Genomic DNA, 25,175 nt, shown 5'->3' on the forward strand with positions numbered 1-25,175 from the left:
GCTATTTCTTGGGAATAAACAACTTTGGAGCAGCTTTCATAACAGCTGGCTTCCTGCAGCAGCTGGGATGGTATTGCAAACGGGTGGGAGAGAAGGAAAGCAACTTAATGTGGGCTTTTTTTCTTTCAAGGGCAAATGAGTGAGTATTTTAGCCAAGTTAGAAGCTGACTCTTGCCCCCCTCTCCACCCCGATCAATCTTTGACCCTGTTGAGTAATTATAACCTATTTCCAAGATTTTGTAATTGATTTGCAGGCATTGACAAATATTTGGTTTTCTGTCTGAGCTTCTGATTTATGTTTCACCAAAGCCATTGCAAGAGTTGCTGCCTGATCTTGTGCATTCCTGCCAATCTGCTTTGTCTTTGATCATGGCGAGATATCTGCTGTTTTATATTCTTCTGGCAACAATTCCTGTGATCAGGTCGTATGATTTTCTCATAAATAATATCAGGAACATCAAGGTAAGTGCAAAGAAAAGAAGATATGTATGCATGCATTTATTTATTCGTTTATTTATTAGATTTATACCCCGCCAGAATCAAATTTCTCTTATTGACTTATTGATATTAGAACCACATGAGTTATGCATGCATTATTTTGATATTGAACTGCTAGCAAAAGTCTGTAGTGGCAATTTCTTCTACTTTTAATATATTTGTATCTTTTCTGACACACAAATATGAAGAAAATTCAAGATATGATCCTAAAATGATAACAGTTGGCAGGGACCTTGGAGGTCTTTTAGTTCAATTGCATCCTATACCAATCTCGTCTTAAAAACATCCAGTGTTGGAGCACCCACAACTTCTGGAGGCCAGTTGTTCCATTGATTAATTGTCCTAACTGTGTTTAGGACAAACTTTGCAAACAATGGGGTTTCTAATGCTGCAATTTCAAAAATAGTAATTCACTATACCAGATTTTGCACTTTCCAGAATCCAGGAAAACAAGGAAGCCTTAAACACACAATAGATCTAAATGTGGGTCCAACACAAGTAATGGCATGAACGAGGCAATTAGTATAGCATGACCAGGAAATTTGTTCTTAGTTCGAGAAGAAATTATTATTTCTGCTTCTCTATTTGATGGGTTTCCACTCCATTCCAATATCACGTTCTTATCCACATGAAGACAGCTTGAGTTGTGGTTTGAGCACTAAGGATCTCTTAGCATTCTATCCGTCAGAGCTTACTGAATATATGATGGAGAAGTAGGCAATATGAGCCATGCTATACTAATTGCCTCGTTCATGCCATTACTTCTGTTGGACCCACATTTAGATCTATGGTGTGTTTAAGGCTTCCTTGTTTTCCTGGATTCTGGAAAGTGCAAAATCTGGTGTCGTAAATTACTATTTTTGAAATTGCAGCATTAGAAACCCTATTGTTTGCAAAGTTTGTCCTAAACACAGTTAATGCTACAGTTTTCAATGCATTAGACTGTACTACTTCCTATTTTGGCATTAGATATAGACACTGACACAAACATACATACACACACGCACATGCACACACACACACATTAGATGTAACAAAACATTGATCCATATATAGACAAACAATCCTATGTGATCTTAGGTTATATTTAGTTTCTTTTTTGTATAGTTTTAATTGAACTGCACTTCTGTACTTGATTACATGGTCTTAGCATCCAGTGCAATTATTCAGGAGTGATCAATCTGGACATGCCATCCATAACAAAAAAAAGTGAGGAAACTGCTAATTTATTAATGAAATGAACAAAGTGGCAAATGGTGTGTTTTCATATTCTGGAATGCAGAAATCCTAATTTATAGGGAAAGAATTTAGTTACAATTATTTCCATATCTTTTAGTTTTAATAGATTAGCGCAGTGTTTCCCAACCTTTTTTGAGCCGCAGCACATTATCACATTATTCACATTTACAAAATCCTGGGGAACATTGAGCGGGGTGGGTTGGGGGGATGGGGGTGGGGCTAAAAAAAGTTTGGACAAAAAAAAATATCTCTTCCTCCCTTTCGCTCTATTTCTCTCTCTCCCGCTTTCTCTCTCTTCCTTCCTTCCTCTTTCTTTCCCTCTCTCTCCATCCCTCTTTGTTTCTACCTTCCTTCCTCTCTTTTTTGTTCTCTTTCTCTCTCCTTCCCTCCCTCTGTCTTTCCCTCACCCTCCTTCCCTCTTTCTCTCTCTCTCTCTCTTGCTGTCTTTCTCTCTTTTTCTCTCTCCCTCTCTCTCTCCCTCTCTCTCTCTTTCTTGCTATCTCTCTCTCTCTTTCTTTCTCTCTCTCTCTCTCTTTTGCTTTCTCTCTCTCTCTCCCCTCTCTCTCCCTCTCTCTTTCTCCCTCTCCCTCTCTTGCTATCTCTTTCTCTCTCTTGCTATCTCTCTCTTTTTTGCTTTCTCTCTCTTTCTCTCTCTCTCCCCCTCTCCCTCTCCCTCTCTCTTTCTCTCTCTCTCTCTCTTGCTATCTCTCTCTTTTTTCTCTCTCTCTTTTTTGCTTTCTCTCTTTCTCTCCCCCCTCTCTCCCTCTCTTGCTATCTCTTTCTCTCTCTTGCTATCTCTCTCTCTCTCTTTTGCTTTCTCTCTCTTTCTCCCCCTCTCTCCCCCCTCTCTCCCCCCTCTCTCCCTCTCTTGCTATCTCTTTCTCTCTCTTGCTATATCTCTTTCTTTCTCTCTCTATTTCTCATACACCACGCCACAGCAGCGGCATTGGGCAGTAGCCGTGGGGCGGTGGCAGGATGGTCAGCTGTGAGGCGGAGCTCTGGAATGGAGACACAGACGGCAGCGGCTGGACATGTTGCCTGATGCCATACATGCTGGCGTTACACTGGGCATGGGCGTGGGGCTGGAGCCTCCGTCCCGCCCAGCCAGCAGGCAAGTGCCAGCCACGCAATGCCAGCATGTACGGCATACAGCAACATGTCCAGCCGCTGCCATCGGTGCTTCTGTCCTGGAGTTCTGGCTTGCAGCCGACCACCCTGCCACCGCCCAGTGGTTACTGCCCAGTGCCACTGCTGCCGCCACCCTCCAAATGCCACCGCCCTCCCACCGGGCCCCAAAGCTCACCTGCTGCCGCCGCCAGGGAAGCTCCAGCCAGGCAGGGTGCTACAGTTGCCGGAAAACTTGGAAGGCGCAAAGAAGGAAGCTCAGCTTCCGGTCTCACAACTTTTTGCTCTTTGCACTCTCAGCAAAAAGTTGCGAGACCAGAAGCTGAGCTTCCTTCTTCGTGGCACAACTGACCAGGAATCACCAATTTAGGAGTTATGGTGGCACAATGGTTACAATGCATTACTACAGGCCACTTCTGCTGGTTGCTGGCTCCCTGAGATTTGCAGTTCAAATCTCACCAGGCTCAAGGTTTACTTTCAGCCTTCCATCCTTCCGAGGTGGGCAAAATGATGACCCAGATTGTTGAAAGCAGTATCCTGACCCTGTAAACCAGTTAGAGAGGGTTGTAAAGGACTGTGAAGTGGTATATAAGTCTAAGTGCTATTGCTACTGAACCTGTTTTTAGACAGACTGAACAAAGAATCTATTTAATGTAAACCCAGCATGATGTTTTATTTTGAACTTTAAATCTTGTGAAAGCATATTCTTAGAAATTAGTTTAAATTATAGATTAGAATTGAAGACTCTATTAGTCTTGGACCTCACTAGATAATATTGGGTCATTTACTACCTCACAATCTACAGTATATCAAGAGGGCTGCTATGAGAAACAATGGAATAGGAAGTATTCAACTTTTGGAAGAGAGATGGGATATGCATCTAACAAATGAATTAAATAAATATTTTAATTTACAGATGAACGTTGGAGCAATGCATAGTCTAAGACAGTGATGGCGAACCTATGGCAATGGCTGGCACATAAGCCATTGCCCTAGCTCAGCTCCAGCACATATGTGCATACTGGCCAGCTGATTCTGGGCCCGCATGGAAGCTCTGGGAGGGCATTTTTGGCTTTCAAAGAACCTCCGGGGGAGGGGTGGATGGGGAGGGCATTTTTGCCCACTCCAGGAAAGCCTCTGGATCCTGGGGCGGGTGAAAAACAGGCCTAACAGGCCAACTAGAAGTTGAGAAATGAGCTGTTTCTGGCCTCCAGAGGGCCTCCAGGGAGGGGCAGGCAATTTTCACCCTCCCCAGGCATTGAATTAATGGTGTGGGGACTCACGGAGGCATAATAGTGTGTGCGCACGTACTTTCGATACCCGAGGGGGAAAAGGCTTGCCATCACTGACCTAAGACAAAGAATTATTACTATGATTATATCAAAATTCATGTTATTTACAATGACATAAATTTATTTAGTCATTTAAATTTGATTAACAATGAATAATGATTTATTTTTATTACTTTTTTCCCATTACAGAAGAGAAACGTTGCAGATGCTGTAAGTATTCTCCTTATTTATGAGCCTTGTGCTGGAAAACCTTTCATCCTTTTACATTGATTTAGAGCTGAACTTTAGTATTCATATACATGTTCTATTTTGGGTTTTCTTTGTATTCAGTCTAGGCATTGCAGATACTGCATGTTTAGAAACTATGGAGCATTGCCAAAATGGCTTCTAGATTCACTTTGCAAGGCTGTTAAATTGAGTTTTGTTTCATGCTTTAGGCGAGAAGTTTACGCATAAGCTGGAAATGGCTCCAAACTTTGTATCAAAAGATTCTACATTATTTCTTTTCATTATACTGTACTTCTATATACTGTAAGAACAGTCCACCATAGAACCTGAGTCTGCTGTATATTGGAAGATCAGACTGTAATAACTTGATAGCGAGTTGCTTTTACTAGTATATGCATTTATATATCTACAGTATTTATGTCCATGTAACATTGTGACCAAATATTATGTTTATGTTGTGTTTATGTTGTGATAAAATGGAAAGTCTAATGGTAGCACTATTAGTCTTTTTTTAATGTCAATACATATTGAGAAAATGGATACATCTCCATTGTTTTTTCTATTTCTTATTGTGCTATTAAAACTTTGTTCTGAACTTTTGTTTGAATTATACCAATCTTCCCAGTTTGAAATTGGTCTTTCACTAATCCATCAAGTAAACCCTCATTTTCCAGGGCACAGATGGCATCGATATCTATAGCATGAACATTGATTCCCACATTACCTCTCGATTTGCTCATAATATCATCACCAGTCGAGCCATCAACCTCGGCAATGCATCTAAGGAAGCCTTCTTTGATGTGGAGCTCCCAAAGACAGCATTCATCACAAACTTCACCATGTATGTAAATCCATTTTCCCAAACAATTGAGTTGTGAACAGACATTCAATTTGACCGTCATGGAGTCATTTCCCTAGGTCAGGGGTAGGCAAAGTTTGCTCTTCTAAGACTTCAACTCCCAGAATCATGGTAGCTCAGGAATTTTGGGAGTTGAAATTCACACGTCATAGAAGAGCCAACTTTGCCTACCCTTGCCCTAGGTGAAAACATATTTTGCCCTATAGTAGAAATGAAGAGTAAGGATAGGCCTTTGGTTTCAACTTTCAAATATTTGAACTAGCTCAATTTTGAAAATAAATTGTCCTTGGCTATTCTCAATTTGCAAAGAGCTTATTCTGTCTTTCGGTCTGTCTGTCAAATCAATGCACCATCCATCTCACCATAGAAATGATTCCATAATAAAAGAAACCATACCTCCTTCACTCACACAAGTGCACAAAAATAGTGTTAAAAAGAGGAAAAGATAATTTTATGTATCGCCATCAAATGGAATGAAGCTTGTTTATTCCTAAGGTCCTGACTGATTACAAGTCTAATAGTATCTGCATTATTCTTTTTAAAGAATAGAATAGAATAGAATTTTTTAAATAGTACAGTAGAATAGGGAAAATTAATCTACAACCTCTAGATTATTTCATTTCAATTCACAGTAGCCTGAGTCTACACAGCCCTGGCAGCTGTAGCTTAACCTTTGAGGAGGCCACAAACTTCCCAGACCTCTAAGACAACTTGGAATAACAAATTCAACTTTAAAAAAAATAAAAATATAATTTTTACTCTATTTGGCTGAAGAGAATGTCAGCTTATTTAAATAAGCAATTGTATAACTTATCTCTTTTGTTGATTTTGTAGTGGGAAAAAAAATCCAACTGCTGCTTCTTTCTGTGTTCTGTCTAAAAATGCCAGTGGCTGACCATGTTTTCAGGTCTCTATAGCGCATATACATGAGCACTGACCTAAGGGCTTCCCTTTTGCAGGACATCAATTACCATTGGATGTTTTCTTCATAATTGTTTATATACATGATACTAGTAAGAGAGAAATATTAGGACAGGGCACGATAGGCACACTGGTGCACTTATGCACGGCCCTTACTAACCTCATAGGAATCAGAAGAGGTCAACAGTGGATAGTCTAAGGGTAAAGTTTTGGGCGCTAGGTGATGATACTACAGAGTCAGACAGTGAGTTCCATGCATCAACTCCTCGGTTACTAAAGTTGTATTTTCTGCAGTTAGGTTTGGAGTGGTTTACTTTAAGTTTGTATCTGTTGCAATTGTCTAATCCTTAAGACAGTTACGATGTAAATGTTTCTCATTTGAACTAGATCATGAATATAGGTCTATATAAAGAAATTTGATGCATTGAAAAGAGAAAGACCAGAAATATTTTACATATAGAATTTTTTTTTTCTTTCCTAGGACAATTGATGGTGTGGAATATCCAGGAACCATAAAAGAAAAAGAAGCTGCTCAAAAACAGTATCAACAAGCAGTTTCGAAAGGACAGACAGCTGGTTTAGTAAAGTGAGATTTATTTATTTTCAATCCTGGTAATTTATTTCAGGATGACAAAAAAGAGAAGGAAAGGTATGGATTTACAGGTATACACAGAACCCAGTACCTTGGAGGAAGAGTTGACTTTTGTGCAGTTATTTCAGAAAATTGCTAGTTGACAAGAATAGGTATAGCTAATTCTAAGTCCAGCCTGTGCATTCAATGGAGCAAACATACACAAGAACTGCACTGCAATACCATTTTGGATGAGAAAGGATGAGAAAGTTTACAACTATTTGCAGACTCATTGTGTAGAATTTATCAAGTGTTTTTTTTTCCTCTTTTCTTTTCAGCATCCAATCAGGGTGGATTTTTTTCTATATTTAATATTTTTATGATTACTTTGATTTTTTCCCGTCTTTGTACTCCTTCCTTCCTTCCTCCCTCTCTCCTTCCCTCCCTCCCTTCCTTCCTCCCTTCCTTTCTCATTCCCTCCCACCCTCTCTCCCTCCCTTCCCTTTTTTTGTTATTGTTTGATGAATGTTTTTTTCTGGCCTTTTTCTCTTTGTTGCATTGCATTCCCATTGAAAAAACATAATAAATATATATTAAAAGCAATGCCATTTTGGAGAGTATGTAGGAGCTCCTTTTCTAAAAACCTGATTTTTTTTGTCTAATTTCACTTATGTTTAACTATTAAAATTATTCCTTTAAGTAAAAAATAACCTAAAATGCATTTTTTTTAAAAGAATGGAATAGAATTCTTTATTGGCCAAGTGTAATTGGACACATAAGGAATTTTTCTTCCGTGCATTTTTTATTTTAATATTTTAATACAATGGTATGTATGATTAATTTAAAAACTGGGCCTTTCTAGGGCTTCCGGGAGGAAGACAGAAAAATTCACTGTTTCAGTCAACATTGCAGCATCTAGTGAAGTGGTTTTTGAGTTGGCCTTTGAGGAGCTGCTGAAGCGAAGATTTGGCTATTATGAGTTGTTCATAAAAGTTAACCCAAAGCAGCTTGTCAAGAACTTTGAGGTAATGTACTTCTCAAATTACACATGTATGGTGTTATTCCCCCCCCCCCAAATGCATTTAAATGAGTGGTCATATGCATTTTATAATTTTAATAACTATGCATTTATGCTACTTAAGATGATCGTAGGAACAGATAGTAACTGTTCTTCTCAAGATTCAAAGAAAGATGTAGAAACTATCATTAGTATGGGATCTTCTTTGGAGGCCTCTTCCTGAATTTGTCTGTGAATTTGTCAGTGACAACATGATTCAAATTAACATTTCAGATTGAGGTCGACATCTTTGAACCCCAGGGCATCAGTAATCTGGAAGCGGAAGGTTCATTTATCACCAATGACTTGTTACCAGTCTTACAGAAGTCTTTTTCAGGAAAAAAGGTACAGTAGACAACAACCTGAGTCCCAATGAGTTTATTTTTTAATAACAAAATATGAAGTTTCAACATTGGTTTAGTTTATTGAAAGGATTCCTACCGCTGTTCATCTGATGTGTAAAAACTCTGTACAACTCACATTAAAACAAAAGTAAACAATAATAAAAGTAATCATCAAAAAGCCCAAATGAATTCCATCGTCCTAATCAATCCTTCCTAACCCATCAGTAGATAGAGGGCTCCATCCTCACTTCATTTCAGTGCTTGGGGAAAGAGCCTGCTCTTTTCTGGTTTCTGGAAAGCTTTGAAAAAAAGAAGGGGGAACTGCCAGATTTTATGAGGATGGCTGTTCCACACAGCAGGGGCTACTATAGAAAAAAAATGTATTTTTTATTTTTAGAAATAGAAATATTTTTTCTCCATCATAATTATACATATATCAATGCATATACCTTGAAATATACCAATAATACACATAATTATACCCATTTCCCCCCATCAATCTAATGTGTTTTCTAGATCCCCTAGGACAGTAACGGCGAACCTATGGCACGGAGCCATATCTGCTGGCATGTAAGCTGTTGCCCTAGCTCAGTTCCAATGTGCATGTGTGTGCAGGCCAGCTGATTTTTGGCTCATACAGATGCTCTTGGAGGGTGTTTTTGGCTTCCAGAGAGCCTCCGGGGGGATAGAGGCGGATGTTTTTACCCTCCCCCAGCTCCAGGTAAGCCTTTGGAGCCTGGGGAGGGTGAAACATGAGCGTACTGGGCCCACCAAAAGTTGGCAACCAGGCCATTTCCAGCCTCCAGAGAACCTCTGGGGGGCGAGGGAAGCTGTTTTCAACCTCCCCAGGTATTGAATTATGGGTGTGGGCACTCACACATGCACAATAGTACACGTGCACGCTCTTCCAGCACCTGAGGGAAAAAAGGTTCACCATTACTACCCTAGGAAGTTAAGGGGATATATTAAAGGAATAATATATTCACTGGATATGAGAAACCAATAATGAATTTAGAAATGTAAAGTAGCCCCATAGTTTCCCAACTATGTGACACAGTGCCTATGAACTCTTAAGGAAGCCGTGGGATTGTTTTACTACTTAATAATCTTGCAGTAGAGTAAAGAAAACTAAAGCCATGTAGGACAGTGTTACTTTTATGACTGTAACTTTGTTGCTTGTATTTTATTGATTTATATTGACTGTTTCTTAATATGACTTGATTGCTTATTTGTACCCAGACTATCATAATGTGTTGTATCTTATGATTCTTGATGAATGTATCTTTTTCTTTCATGTACACTGAAAACATATGCACCAAGACAAATTCCTTGTGTTTCTAATCATACTTGGCCAATAAAATTCTATTCTATTCTATTCTATTTCTGACAGTCTCAAAATGGATGAACAGTGTGGTCGGGCGGTAGGGAAAGCAAGTAGGATGCTTGGCTGCATAGCTAGAGGTATAACAAGCAGGAAGAGGGAGATTGTGATCCCCTTATATAGAGCGCTGGTGAGACCACATTTGGAATACTGTGTTCAGTTCTGGAGACCTCACCTACAAAAAGATATTGACAAAATTGAACGGGTCCAAAGACAGGCTACAAGAATGGTGGAAGGTCTTAAGCATAAAACGTATCAGGAAAGACTTAATGAACTCAATCTGTATAGTCAGGAGGACAGAAGGAAAAGGGGGAACATGATCGAAACATTTAAATATGTTAAAGGGTTAAATAAGGTCCAGGAGGGAAGTGTTTTTAATAGGAAAGTGAACATAAGAACAAGGGGACACAATCTGAAGTTAGTTGGGGGAAAGATCAGAAGCAACATGAGAAAATATTATTTTACTGAAAGAGTAGTAGATCCTTGGAACATACTTCCAGCAGATGTGGTTGGTAAATCCACAGTAACTGAATTTAAACATGCCTGGGATAAACGTATATCCATCCTAAGATAAAATACAAAAAATAGTATAAGGGCAGACTAGATGGACCATGAGGTCTTTTTCTGCAGTCAGTCTTCTATGTTTCTGTTTCTATTCTATTCTATTCTATTCTATTCTATTCTGTTCTGTTCTGTTCTATTCTATTCTATTCTAGAATTTTGCATTCTTGACCATAGTACAAGCCCCTTTTATCTGATTCTTGCTTTAGTAGTGCCATGGTGCAGTTTGTGAATTGCCAAGGTGTAAAAAAAAATACTGAGATGTTTAAGGACCTTGAAGAGAGAAGGTTTGAAGTAGACGTTTATTTGAAGGAGTAACATTGAATTTTGTTGCATGCTTTGAAGGTTTAGACTGTTTCATATGCAAGATGTCAATTTCTCTGTGAAGCAGGTGTTTATATTTATAGATTACCACTGAACATAGACTGAATATGCATGTGATATGTCTGTGCATGTGTATACATTGTATTTTCAGGGCAAAGTTTCTTTCAAGCCAACTCTAGATCAACAACGGACCTGTGTAGACTGTCTAACAACACTACTGAATGGAGATTTTATTGTGAAGTATGATGTGAACAGAGAAGCTACAGGTAACCTACAGGTAAGCAGAACTTAGTTAAATGGGTGTGCTAATTGCATCGTAGATAAATTTCACTTCATATAACTTTTACCTTCTTATACTTCAGGTGGTCAATGGATACTTTGTACACTTTTTTGCACCAAAGAATATGTTACATTTGCCAAAGAATATTGTTTTCATCATTGATGTCAGCATCTCCATGAGGGGACGTAAACTAGAACAGGTAATTCCGTATTTTAAATTCAGTTTCAAGGACAACTAAATTAACATAAAGGTCCTGTCAGTTTGCCTCACTGCTTTTCTTTTCCAGCACTCTTGCATCCCCGTCATGAAGGCCAGGAGAACATGATCTAATATTGGTCCCTTTTCAGTATACACAGACTATATAGTCAGACTGCATTTTTGCATAGGACTCATGTTTGCATCTTATGTCAACGGAAGAGGTTCTCAATGATATGGAGATTTTAGAGGGTGGAAAATCTTCTGGCCTATTGCAAGAGTGCTACTTCCTGTCTGACATCTGTACCTCCTTTCTGGGACGCAAGAGGGAACAAAAGGAACTGGACACGCCACTGGGTACACTCTGTTTCTTCTAATGTTCTAGGTTTTTTGGTCATGAAAATATTTATCTAGTGGAAGACCTGTGGTCTTCCAGGAGAAGAATGATCTCTCTCTCTCTCTCTCTCTCTCTCTCTCTCTCTCTCTCTCTCTCTCTCTCTCTCTCTCTCTCTCTCCATGTGTAGAGAAACCTGGCCTTTATTGACTCATTTCCCTTCCTTTGAAAGTTGGGAATCCCTTACTGGCTTTTAAAATGTTTTTAGCCATAATAATATCAAGGCATTACAGTTCCTATGTCTAGAACTTTAACAAAACCTATGCCTGCAGCAGAATTAAAGAGATGCAGTTTAGTAAATATCAGGTGTATAACACAGAGATTTATTTATTTATCTGTCTGTCTGTCTGTCTGTCTGTCTGTCTGTCTGTCTGTATGTATGCCGCCTCTCTCCGCAGACTCGGGGCGGCTAACAACAGTAACAAAACAGCTTCCAGGGAGGCTATTTATTTATTTTGACAAGTACATGTTGATAGTATACAAAGATATAACACTGTTTATATACATGATACTAGCAAGAGAGAAACATTAGGACAGGGGACAGAAGGCAAGCTGGTGCACTTATGCATGTCCCTTACTGACCTCTTAGGAATCGGGAGGGGTCAACAGTGGATATCTAAGGGTAAAATTTTGGGGGTTAGGTGACGATACTATAGAGTCAGGTAGTGAGTTCCATGCATTAACTATTTGGTTATTAAAGTTGTATTTCCTGCAGTCGAGTTTGGAGCAGTTTACTTTAAGTTTATATCTGTTGTGTGCTTATGCATTGTTGTGGTTGAAGCTGAAGTAGTCATTGACAGGAAGGAGGTTGTAGCAGATGATTTTATGGGCTATGCTTAGGTCGGGTTAAAGATAATATAAACTTTCTAAACTTAGGATTGCAATATTTGTTATATATAATACAGTATATGTTTGTGTGTGTGTGTTTTCATATATACATCACATGTTTTTGCTGAATTTTTAAATTTAAGGGAGACTAGGATAGCGCTATTTTGGCCTTGTTCAAAAACAGCAAAAACATGTGATACATACAGAACATAGTTTGTTGGCTATGAATAAATTAACTGCCCTGAAACGGCCCTGGGTTGGGCCTAGAGCAAAAAGGAGCTGTAACGTTCCTTCAATATACCAGGGTGATCCAACAGGAAAAAAACCCCGCATATAAACATTAGTACTAATATTAATATTAGGATTGTAAGGATTAGTAAACATAATACTGTATTATATAAATACTTAGAAATACATATACTAGTCATAGATGTCATAATTAAATTCCTTATATATATAGAAATTATAATGATAGTAGAAATAGATAGCATAAAATAAGAGTCAATATATGTACAGTGTTCCCTCAATTTTCGCGGGTTCAAACTTCGCGAATAGCCTATACCACGGTTTTTCAAAAAATATTAATTGAAAAATACTTCGCAAGTTTTTTTCTATACCACAGTTTTTCCTGCCCGATGACATCATATGTGATCACCAAACTAATAATTTTTGCAAATAATTACTATTTTATATTGCTATTAATTTAATTGATTTTTTAACGTAGCTGGGGTCTAGAGTAATGGATGACTGGGATAATCAAAATTGGGGTTATGAATGGAATGATTGGTATGATTGGAGGGGTGGGGTGGGGGGGTTATGGTATGGATGAATTCATTGATAATAGTGTGAATGAGAGGTTTGGCCCACCTGACGCTCGGGAGGCGGGAGAGGAAGGGGCACCGATCTCTGGGGGGGCAGGGGGTCGGAATATCCCTGTGTTGCTGGGGAGAGGCAGATATGGTGGGGGCCACAGAGTTAGCCATTCCAGGGGAACGAGGGATCGTTGCTTAATAACGGTCCCTTGTTCTGGCTCTGTGAGCCCAATCTTGGGTACTGGTGGTGAGTGTAACTCTGGCCCTGGGCTCAGGTTGTTGCTGCTGAATGCCAGGTCGGTGGTAAATAAAGCTCTCCTCATCCGGGATTTGATCCTGGATGAGGAGGCCGACCTGGCATGCATTACTGAAACCTGGCTGGGCCCAGAGGGAGGTGTTCCTCTCTCAGAAATTTGCCCAGCCGGGTTTCAGATATGGCATCAACCGCGACCCCAGGGAAGGGGGGGAGGAGTGGCCATTGTAGCCAGGGAGAGCCTTTGCCTGCGTAGACTCATTGCTCCGGAAATTGCGGGTTGCGAGTCACTCTTGATGAGGTTGGACTTAGGGGTTCAGGTGGGCTTATTTCTCACATACCTGCCTCCCAGCTGCGTGTCAAAAGCCCTGCCTGTGCTACTCGAGGAAGTAGCCGGGTTGGCGGTGGAGTTCCCCAGACTTATTGTCTTGGGGGACTTCAACCTGCCGTCACTCGGCGAAACCTCGGGCTTGGCACAGGAGTTCATGGCCACCATGACAGCCATGGACCTGACTCAAGTAGTACGGGGTCCGACTCATGAGGGGGGGCACGCACCTGACATGGTATTCCTTTCCGAGCAATTGAGCAATGGTCTGAGACTAAGGGGCTTAGAAGCAGTGCCTTTGTCATGGTCAGACCATTTTCTACTACAGCTTGACTTCCTGGCTCCAATCCTTCCCCGCAGGGAGGCGGAACCAATGAAGATGTTCCGCCCCAGACGCCTAATGGATCCAGAGGGTTTTCAGACGGCGCTTGGGGTTATTCCAGAGGCACTCATCCACAGTTCGGCGGAGTCTCTCGCGGAGGCCTGGAACATGGCTGCTACGGAGGCTCTCGACCGGATTGCGCCTTTGCGACCTCTCCGTGGCGCTAGACCCCGTAGAGCCCCATGGTTCAACGAGGAGCTCCGGGAGTTGAAACGCCAAAAGAGACGTCTAGAGAAGCGATGGAGGAAGAGTAGGTCTGAATCTGATCGAACACTTGTAAGAGCTTTTATTAAGACTTACAAAGTGGCGCTCAAGACGGCAAGATGCGTGTACCATGCCGCCTTGATTGCATCAGCGGAATCCCGCCCGGCCGCTCTGTTTAGGGTGACCCGCTCCCTTCTTAACCAGGGGGGAGTTGGGGAGCCCTTGCAGAGTAGTGCCGAGGAGTTTAACACGTTTTTCGCTGATAAAGTCGCTCAGATCCGGGCCGACCTCGACTCCAATTGTAAAACAGAGTCGACTGACAACGAGTCAGTCGAGGTGACTGGGGCACGTACTTGTCCACCTTTCTGGGAAGAGTTTGATCTGGTGACACCTGATGAAGTGGACAAGGCCATTGGAGCTGTGAGTTCCGCCACCTGTTTACTGGATCCGTGTCCCTCCTGGTTGGTCTCGGCCGGCAGGGAGGTGACACGGAGCTGGGCCCAGGAGATTACCAACGCTTCCTTGGGGAGGGGAGTTTTTCCATCACTCTATAAAGAAGCGCTTGTGCGCCCCCTCCTCAAGAAGCCTTCCCTGGACCCAGCCGTACTTAACAACTATCGTCCAGTCTCCAACCTTCCCTTCATGGGGAAGGTTGTCGAGAAGGTGGTGGCACTCCAGCTCCAGCGGTCCTTGGAAGAAGCCGATTATCTAGGTCCCCAGCAGTCGGGCTTCAGGCCCGGTTACAGCACGGAAACCGCTTTGGTCGCGTTGATGGATGATCTCTGGCGGGCCCGGGACAGGGGTTTATCCTCTGTCCTGGTGCTCCTCGATCTCTCAGCGGCTTTCGATACCATCGACCATGGTATCCTTCTGCACCGGTTGGAGGGGTTGGGGGTGGGAGGCACTGTGCTTCAGTGGTTCTCCTCCTACCTCTCTGGCCGGTCGCAGTCGGTGTTGGTGGGGGGTCAGAGGTCGACTCCGAGGTCTCTCCCTTGTGGAGTACCTCAGGGGTCGGTCCTCTCCCCCTTGCTATTTAACATCTACATGAAACCGCTGGGTGAGATCATCCAAGGACATGGGGTGAGGTATCATCAATATGCCGATGATACCCAGCTTTACATCTCCACCCCATGCCCAGTCAACGAAGCGGCGGAAGTGATGTGCCGGTGCCTGGAGGCTGTTGGGGCCTGGATGGGTGTCAACAGACTCAAGCTCAACCCGGATAAGACGGAGTGGCTGTGGGTTTTGCCTCCCAAGGACAATCCCATCTGTCCGTCCATTACCCTGGGGGGGGAATCATTGACCCCCTCAGAGAGGGTCCGCAACTTGGGCGTCCTCCTCGATCCACAGCTCACATTAGAGAACCACCTTTCAGCTGTGGCGAGGGGGGCGTTTGCCCAGGTTCGCCTGGTGCAACAGTTGCGGCCCTATCTGGACCGGGACTCATTACTCACAGTCACTCATGCCCTCATCACCTCGAGGTTCGACTACTGTAATGCTCTCTACATGGGGCTACCTTTGAAAAGTGTTCGGAAACTTCAGATCGTGCAGAATGCAGCTGCGAGAGCAGTCGTGGGCTTACCCAGGTATGCCCATGTTTCACCATCACTCCGCAGTCTGCATTGGCTGCCGATCAGTTTCCGGTCACAATTCAAAGTGTTGGTTATGACCTTTAAAGCCCTTCATGGCACTGGACCAGAATATCTCCGAGACCGCCTTCTGCCGCACGAATCCCAGCGACCGATTAGGTCCCACAGAGTGGGCCTCCTCCAGGTCCCGTCAACTAAACAATGCCGGTTGGTGGGCCCCAGGGGGAGAGCCTTCTCTGTGGCGGCACCGGCCCTCTGGAACCAACTCCCCCCGGAGATCAGGACTGCCCCTACTCTTCCTGCCTTCCGTAAACTCCTCAAAACCCACCTTTGCCATCAGGCATGGGGAAACTAAACATCTCCCCCTGGGCACGTTGAAGTTGTATATGGTATGCTTGTATGTGTGTATGTTAGTATAGGGAATTTTCTTAAATTTATAATATTTTAATTAATTGGATTGTATTGGATTGTTTTTCACTTGTTGTGAGCCGCCCCGAGTCTTCGGAGAGGGGCGGCATACAAATCCAAATAATAAATAAATAAATAAATAAATAAATAAATAAATAAATAAATAAATAAATAACAACAAAAAAATATTGTTAATAAATAATTATGATTATAAATATCAGGATCACTAAGTGTCTTATTCAATGGTGAGTACCAGTAATAATGATGAGTAAATGGTTGTTAAGGGAATGGGAAATGGTAATTTAGGGGTTTAAAGAGTTAAGGGAAGGCTTGTGATACTGTCCATAGCCAAAAATGGTGTATTTACTTCCGCATCTCTACTTCACGGAAATTTGACTTTCACGGGTGGTCTCAGAACGCATCCCCCACGGAAATCGAGGGAACACTGTACTGTAAAATAACCTTAAAGGTATTAATGTATGAATATATGTTTTGTTTGTGTTTTTTTATTTGTTTTGTATAATGTCTATTTTGTTTGTATTTTCTTTTTTGTATTTTTTTAAAGTTTAATTACTGATAAAAATTATTTAAAAAGAAAAAAAGAAAATAATTGCTGGAATAACAAAATTAAATTTCTATATCGTTATCAAGGTTCTTGCTTTAAGCATTCTTCTAATTTTTAATTTTAGACAAGAGAAGCACTGCTAAAAATATTAGAAGATATAAAAGAAGAGGACTACATAAATTTCGTACTGTTTGGGAGTGCCGTACACAAATGGAAAGACACCTTAATCAAAGCCACTCCTGAGAATTTGGCAGAAGCAAGAAGTTATGTTCAGAAGATTGATATAGCTGGATGTATGTTTTGTGGGGAAATGGGCTATACTTGTTTAATTGTAATAACTGACAGCATATGCAGTTTCTTTACTGCAGAGTTGCATGTAATTCAAGGGTGGGTTCTACTTATCTTCCCTACTGGTTCACATCATGTTGGAAGTGCACATTTTGCACCGATGCGCTAACTTCCTTCACACATTTGCCTGCATCACAGCGCATAAATGACCCTCTGTGCATGCGCAGAGGGTTCTTTGCCAGCTACTTTCAAGGAGCAGTGACTGGAGGATTGGTTCAGGGATGTGGCAGGCAGCCATCGCTACAAGTTCGACGAGCGGTAGGAAATTTCAGCCACCAGTACAGACGAATCGGACTGAACTGGCAGCAATCCACCACTGATGTAAATTATAAACATTAACATTCCAGCAAGGAAAATAATAGTGGGAGGACCATTTATCAAGGGATAGAATAACATTGACCTATCTTTCATTATTTGTTTATTTTTATGCATCTGTATTCCTGCGTAACATTTTTAAAAAATAGATGGCGAACAACAATCAACCCCTCTTTATTATGAATAAATCAATTGATATTATCTAAAACAGTTTTTTTCTCAACCAGTAATTTTAAGATGTGTGGAGTTTCCTAGCCACACATCTTAAAGTTGCTAAGTTGAGAGTCATTAATATAAAAACTTGATAAGATTCACTGTGGAAAAAACAGCAAGCCCTTTAAAAAAAACTGCACAAGATAAGGGCATAAAATTAACAAATGGAGACACAAAGAATGCTGAATATTTTACAGCAGGAGCGTCAAACTTGATTTCATTGAGGGCCACATCAGGGTTGTGTTTGACCGCAGGGGGAAAGGGGGTGTGGCGAGGGGGTATGGCCAGCTCGATGTGACTCATCAAGGCTCTGTTCTCAGCTGCGACAGTCTCTTGCAGCCATCTACCAGTGAAAATGGAGTTCAGGGAGTCAATGTGCAGCCCGCTTGGGCTCTGTTTTCATCTGTGATGGCCAAAAATGCCATCTCAGAGCCTCTGTGCAAGCCAAAAATCAACTGGCCAGCATACACATGAATGTTGGAGCTGTGCTAGGGCAATGGTTCGCGTGCCAGCAGATATGGCTCCGCATGCCATTTGTGGCACCCGTGCCATAGATATAACAGCTTGAAGAAAATAAATACCATTCTAAGGAATAGATATGGCACACAGAGAAAGGGGGGAAAAACAATGATTTTTATCATGAAAGCCCAGTTCTGGTAGAATGCTACAATATTCTCTCTCATTATATAAACATGTTAATACAGGTGCAAGTGTGTGGAGCTACAATAATGCAGAATATGGAATAACAGAGTTGGAAGCAGGGGTGAAGTGCTCCTGGTTCGGGTGTGCCTGCCAGTGGTTGGAGAGCTGGTAGCAATAGCAGTGCAAGGCTTTGCCCACCTGCATGGATGCTGCCATTTGGGTTGTTTTATCCTCTGCGCATGTGCAGAACACTTTGTGTATGCGCAAAAGGTAAAACCCACCTTTGTCATCAGGCATGGGGGAACTGAAATATCTCCCCTGGGCCTATATAATTTATGTATGGTATGCTTGTATGTCTGTTTAATAATGGGGTTTTTAAAATATCTTAAATTGTAAATTATTAGATTTGTTATAAACTGTTTTTATTGTGCTGTGAGCCGCCCCGAGTCTACGGAGAGGGGCGGCATACAAATCTAATAAACAAACAAATAAACAAAAACCCCAAATGACAGTGTTAGGGCGGGGCGGTGAAGCCTCGCGCTGCCATCAGTACTGGTTCTCCGACCACTGGCAGGCATGCCCAAATCGGGAGTATTTCACCCGATTGGAATGGACTTCAGGAGTCTTCTAGTCGAAACTTCTGTTCAAACAGAAAATCCTATACCATTCCAGACAAATGACTGTCCAATCTCCTCTTAGATATCTCCAGTGATGAAACACCTACAACATTCTGGAGACAAGTCGTTACCCAGATTAATTGTTCTCACTGTCAGGAAATTTCTTCTTAATTCTAGGTTGAATCTCTCCTTGATAAGTTTCCATCCTCTATTTCCTGTCCTGCCTTGAGGTGCTTTGGAGAATAGGTTTGACCCTGCCCTCCTCTCTGTAGCAATCTTTGAAGTGTCTGTTTTCAACTTGTGCACTTTTGTTTCAGGGACAAATCTTAATGGTGGCTTAATGGCTGGTATTGAACAGTTGAATGAGGCTCACAAAAATGGTTCTTTGCCTGAAAGAAGTGCTTCCTTAATTATAATGTTAACAGATGGCAGACCCACTAAAGGTAATTTTCTTGACAGGCAAGCTTGGCATGATACTCTGGAACTAGCTTTGGGTTTCATATTTTAGTCTTACATGAATTAATCTCTGCATCTGACACATATATTTGGTATAAATCTATTTAACACTAATCATCATGTATTTAACAATGATTTATGTAGCGTAAACACATTATGCAATTACTGTATTTAGAAACTTTGAACAGAATTTCACCTTAATCAAGAATAAACCATTTGACCATGCTTAGAGTCCCTTCATTGTTATGGCTTAATGAGCTGGAACATGTAATAAACCCTTCAGTAAATCATCATTTCTAATTTTATCAAACCCAGGAAGCTCTATAGATAATGCCTGGGTTCACACGCTGTGCTAAGCTAGGGTTTACTACTTATTGAATATATCACAGTTGGACAGATTTACACAAGACCAAATTACTTAATGGATTAGTTTGATGTGTAACCTCAGCCAAGCCAATGAACAAACTAGGTTATAATGTCAACTTTAAACCATATTTGTTCACTGTAGCTTCTCCATTGTAAAATTGTCGCACAAAACTATTGCACGCAAATAGATCATGCATTCATACAAAGGGAAAACAGCAAGGGTTTGGGCATGATAAAAAAATAATTCAGATCTCAACTCATTTATCAAAATACAGTGTGTTGCTTTGTTAATGTGAACCACAATCAGAGGTGAAATGCTTCCGGTTTGCTCATGCCTGTTAATCATTGGAGAGCTGAAGGCAGCATGAGGTCTGTCCACCCACCTGGATTCTGCCACTTTACCCTCTGTACACGCGCAAAGCATTCTGTGCATGTGCAGAGGGTAAAAGAACCCAAATGGCGGTGTCTGTGTAGGTGGGTGGAGCCTCGCACTGTTTTCGCGGCCAGCTCTCCAACAGCTGACAGGCACAAACAAGCCAGAAGCATCTCACCCCTACCCACAATTACATGTTAACTGAATTAGGGTAGGAAACTGCTGTCCTGGGTGGCAAATCTGATTTCAAAAGCAGGCTACATTTGAAATTCATCCTAATTTTTTTTTTAATTCATTTGTCCAATACACAAATACATAGAAAGAAAAATAGACATGTGATAATATAAATGAGGGTGAAAGTGAACTTTGAGGACAGGATATAAGAAAGGAAGAGAATATATGAGATAGGAGAAAGAAAGGAAAGACAATTAGACAGGGGACGAAAGGCACACCAGTGCACTTATGTACGCCCCTTACTGACCTCTTAGGAACCTGGAGAGGTCAATCGTGGAGAGTCTAAGGGAGACGTGTTGGGGATTAGGGGTTGACACAATTGAGTCCAATAATGAGTTCCACGCTTCGATAACTCGATTGTTGAAATCATATTTTTTACAGTCAAGTTTGGAGCGGTTCATATTAAGATTGAATCTGTTGCGTGCTCTTGTGTTATTGCGGTTGAAGCTGAAGTAGGTATTACTTGTAGCTGAGTATTTATTACTTGTGGTATTATAAAGGAAACAGGAACAACTGTTTTACATTTGTAAAAATACAAATGTATTTTTTAAAAAATATGTTAACTTTTTGTGTGTTTTCCTGTAGGAGAGTTAAACACAGATACAATTTTACAAAACGTTAGGACTGCAATTCAAGGAAAATATCCTTTATATAATCTTGGATTTGGCTATGATCTGGACTATGGATCTTTAGAAAAGATGGCATCAGAGAACAATGGGTTGGCTCGGCGAATCTATGAAGATTCTGATTCTGCTCTGCAGCTGCAGGTTTAAATGATAAAATATCCATTCAACGTTTGTATAAAACGATAGATAAAGATAGTCATTATATAATTGCTTTACTTGTAAGTCTATTTTAAAAAGTCAAACAATAACATCCTTTTCCAGATGATCATGGCTTGAGAGATTGATAGGTCAGTCAGATAGGTCACACAATGAGTTCTCCAGTACAATAACAGAAAGATTGGTGGAAGGGAGCTCTCTGTTAGCTTCAGATTACACTGCCCCAGTGCATGTTATGTTGGCTTGTTATGGTAGCTGATCAAGTCTTATCTATTTCCCTGGGAGCCAGTGACTTGCATTTTAACAGCCACCTCCACAGCTACAAAGGATAGTCACATTGCAAATATATCATTTTGGATTTATTTATTTATATCCCACCTTCATTATTTTTTTAATAAACAATTCAAAGCAGTGAACACTTATCCTCCCTCCTCCTATTTTTCCCACGACAACAAACCTGTGAGATGCATTGAGCTAAGGAAGAGGTGTCTCGCCCAAAAACACCCATCTTTCATGCCTAAAGTGAGACCAGAACTCACAATATCCTGGTTTCCAGGCCAGCACCTTAACCCCTACACCAAGTTAGCTCCTTAGTAAATAATGGAATTTAAGGGTGCACCCATTCGCCGTGACAAACAGTCAAGCTGAAGTTTTGCTGATAATTCGGTTAAGGGGTTTCTATATTTGCTTTTAAAAAACATTCTGTTTCATTTTCCTTTAGGGCTTTTATGATGAAGTGGCCAATCCTTTACTTACTGAAGTGGAGTTAAATTACCCTGAAAATGCCATATCTGATCTGACTCAAAATCATTTTAAACACTATTATGACGGTTCTGAAATTGTTGTGGCTGGACGCATCATAGACGATGATCTCAACAGTGTTACTGCAGATGTGAAAGCTCATGGGGTAAATACAAGATTGGATCCTTCTCCACTCACATGGGGCAGAGCAGCCCCCATCTCTATATAATGGTTCCCTATTTAAAAGGGTCATATAAATGGGAACTTGTTATTCAAAGCACAACAACTCATCTATTAAAACAGAACTCCCCAAACCCAAGTCTGTGGATCGGCAACGGTCCACAGCATGCCAGAAACTGGGTCACACAAACAAGTGAAGCCCATCCATGGGATGCAGACAGCGCACAAAACCATACCCCCCTCTGGTCAATGATGTGTTGTGATGTGATAGGGTTTTTTTTAAGGGTTTTAAATTGTTGTTTTATATTAGATGTTGGGCACCATCCAGAGTTTGGAAGGTGTTGGGCAGCCTATTAAATAAATAAATAAATAAATAAATAAATAAATAAATAAATAAATGAATGAATGAATGAATGAATGAATGAATGAATGAATGAATGAATGAATGAATGAATAAATAAATAAAATAAATAAAATAAATAAAATAAATAAAATAAATAAAATAAATAAAATAAATAAAATAAATAAAATAAATAAAATAAATAAAATAAATAAAATAAATAAAATAAATAAAAAACAAACAGACAAACAAACAAACAAACAAACGGAAAAACCTCTCTCCACAGTCTTTGGTGCCCAAAAGGTTGGGGTGGGGGGCACTGTATTAAAAGATAGTGCAAGGAATAATTTCAGTATTTTTTCCATATCTGGCATCCAGCAGAGTCTCTCTGAGTGTACATAGGAGACTTAAATGAATATTCTGCTGCTGGATCTTTTGGAGCCCTAAAAGGGTTAGGAAATTGGGATGCTCAGTAACACACCCACTTTTATGGCCAATCCCAGGGTCCCACAGTCCACAACCACTTTTTACAATGGTTTAGCCTATCTATGACAAAATCATACCCCAACAAGTACTATTAGTCTGCTTGCTGACTACAGCATTTGCTTAACAACCATGGATCTGCTTAAAGGCCACTGCAAAAAAGGTAAAATTAGTTTGTCCAATCATTTTATGATCATTGTGACTTACAACTGTGAAGTCCAGGCTCCCTTATTGTCATATGTTGAGGACTACCTAGAGATACTGTGACTGCTGTACAATAAACTATTACTATAAATATAAACAATCTGAATTACAAATGAATTAGTAAAATAAAACTTTTCTTTTAAAAATTTCTAACAGGCTGAAGATGACCTAACTTTCTCTGAACAATCAGATATTAATCAAACAGCCAAAGCTTTTGAAGATCAGAAGTACATATTTGGGAATTACATTGAGAGACTTTGGGCTTACTTAACCGTTCAACAGCTTTTGGAAAAACGGTAATGAATGATATTATCCTCATGATACATTAGTTTAGAAATTGTATAGAAATATCCTCTGTTCAAGGGGCGAGTACAAGTGCACTAGAGTGCCTTCCGTCCCCTGTCCTATTGCTCTCCTATATCTCCTATACCTTTCTTCTATTCCTATATCTCTTCTTCTATTATTTCATTGATATGTTCTATTACTATACCTTCTTTTCTATTCTTTCTTAGATATATTTTACTATGAGTATCTCCTCTATAACCTTCATCATGTATTTTACTATGTGTATATAGATATATACCCACTAAAACCCTCATTGTGTATTGGACTAAATAAACAAACAAACAAACAAATAAATAAATAAATAATCCAGTTCTTTTCAAATAGTGGGGTGTATGTGTCCCGTGGAACATGCGTGGTCCCTTTCGATCGATTCCCCTGGACGGGGTGTGTTTTCCCAGTTACATGCTGCTCCGAGCCTGAAATAGAAGGCTGACAGGCAGGGCAGGGGAAGCTGTGTGGGTTCTTGTTCTCGGTGGGCGCCATGAACAGCGTGGTGAACCTGCTGCTGGACAAGGAAGAACATCCTCTGCAGCTGGTTGAAAGCTTCAAATGGCACCCTAAAGCCCTCTTCTGCACCATTCACTGTGAGTGCCCAGCAGAGGTGGTGCTTATGTGCCAGGCTGGCGACCCCAAAACATCAGCTTGATTAAGTTGGCCTGGCCCTCTGTCAAAAGACGGCCCTAACCACAGTAGCCTATGTCACGCTGAATATTGACAGCCCCAGAGATATTCAGTAATTAAATAGTTAACTGTGTATGCTTTATTAAGATCCTCCTATTATGATGTAATATCCTGCCACATCTAACCTCACATCCTTCTTCTTCATGCTCTTTGTTCATTCTCCATTATACCTCTATCATGTGAAGACATGTTTTATTATGTGGTCCATCGAGACATGTTTATTTTCTACTTTTATAATAAAAGAAATCTTGTTTTGAACAAATGACTGGACTCTCATCTGTCGCTTCCGCGGTGGATTAATGTTCAAATGGACATTAATCACTTACAAACCATGACAGCCTATGCCTGCCTAACTGAAAACAGGCTCCACTGAGTTCAGTGTGACTTACTTCCAGAGTAGAGCAGCCTTCCCCAACCAAGTTTGCTAGCAGCTTATAATAAGTAAAATAATAAATATTAACACTAAAATTCCATTGGGGCCCAGATCGGAGAGTTGGGGGCACACGAAATATTTACTTCTTCCTAGGGGGAGAAATAATTGAGAAAACCTGGTTTAATCCAATGAAGTAGTAATCCTAGGTGTAATTATCTGGGCATAAGCTCCATTAAATACAGTGTGTTTGCATCTGTCACATTGATTTGTAGAATTTCTAAACCACATGTTCATTATTAAAAAACAATATCAGACTGAAACATTTTACAGCATAATTTATGATAAAACTTAAAAGAATCAAGGATTTAACTAAATAACCTCCTCCTTAAATCCCATAGAAAACACAAAACAGCTCAATATGTAGGGCAGCTATGATTATAGCATTATAAATAATGCAATACTTACCCGATTTTCATTTGTTCTAAAATGTTATTAAAATATTGTTTGCTCGATTTAGAAGGCAGCTTGAGTCTAAAATGGCTCTGGGCGGCTTGCATAATTAAAACACAACAGAAAACAATTAAAAAGAGAGAATTTTTTTTAAAATGCCATTAGTATCAGTAATCAGAATTTTATACAACAGCCTTTAAAATGTAAATAACACCGCAACCTCCATGTCGGTGTTTCAAGCTGTGAAAGTATTGTACAATTAAGATATTAGGCAGCAGTTGCCTTCTAATAAAGAAATTGTTGCAGCTTTAACAAGTCAAGAAGCGCTGTCTTCTTATCTTCAATTTCAGACTCTACAAAATGTTCGTAAAGGACATGTTCAGGATACAATGGAAAT

The 25,175-nt window shown here is 40.5% G+C and overlaps 1 protein-coding gene across 1 annotated transcript in view; it reads left to right on the top strand.

Annotated features, from left to right (window-relative positions):
* The first annotated feature begins 309 nt into the window (after positions 1-309).
* Positions 310-25,175, top strand: part of LOC139160595 (inter-alpha-trypsin inhibitor heavy chain H3-like) — a 37,373-nt gene continuing 12,507 nt past the window's right edge. Inside the window, exons 1-13 of the mRNA XM_070738664.1 lie at positions 310-462; positions 4,344-4,364; positions 5,057-5,223; positions 6,644-6,748; positions 7,596-7,758; positions 8,025-8,135; positions 10,552-10,677; positions 10,763-10,879; positions 16,760-16,928; positions 19,088-19,213; positions 20,785-20,966; positions 21,703-21,888; positions 23,086-23,225. Coding sequence (XP_070594765.1) covers positions 370-462; positions 4,344-4,364; positions 5,057-5,223; positions 6,644-6,748; positions 7,596-7,758; positions 8,025-8,135; positions 10,552-10,677; positions 10,763-10,879; positions 16,760-16,928; positions 19,088-19,213; positions 20,785-20,966; positions 21,703-21,888; positions 23,086-23,225 — 1,706 coding nt within the window. The 5' untranslated portion in view covers positions 310-369. The remainder of the gene's footprint in view (positions 463-4,343; positions 4,365-5,056; positions 5,224-6,643; positions 6,749-7,595; positions 7,759-8,024; positions 8,136-10,551; positions 10,678-10,762; positions 10,880-16,759; positions 16,929-19,087; positions 19,214-20,784; positions 20,967-21,702; positions 21,889-23,085; positions 23,226-25,175) is intronic.

This window comes from Erythrolamprus reginae, chromosome 2 (genome assembly GCF_031021105.1).
Source record: "Erythrolamprus reginae isolate rEryReg1 chromosome 2, rEryReg1.hap1, whole genome shotgun sequence".
NCBI lineage: Eukaryota > Metazoa > Chordata > Lepidosauria > Squamata > Dipsadidae > Erythrolamprus > Erythrolamprus reginae.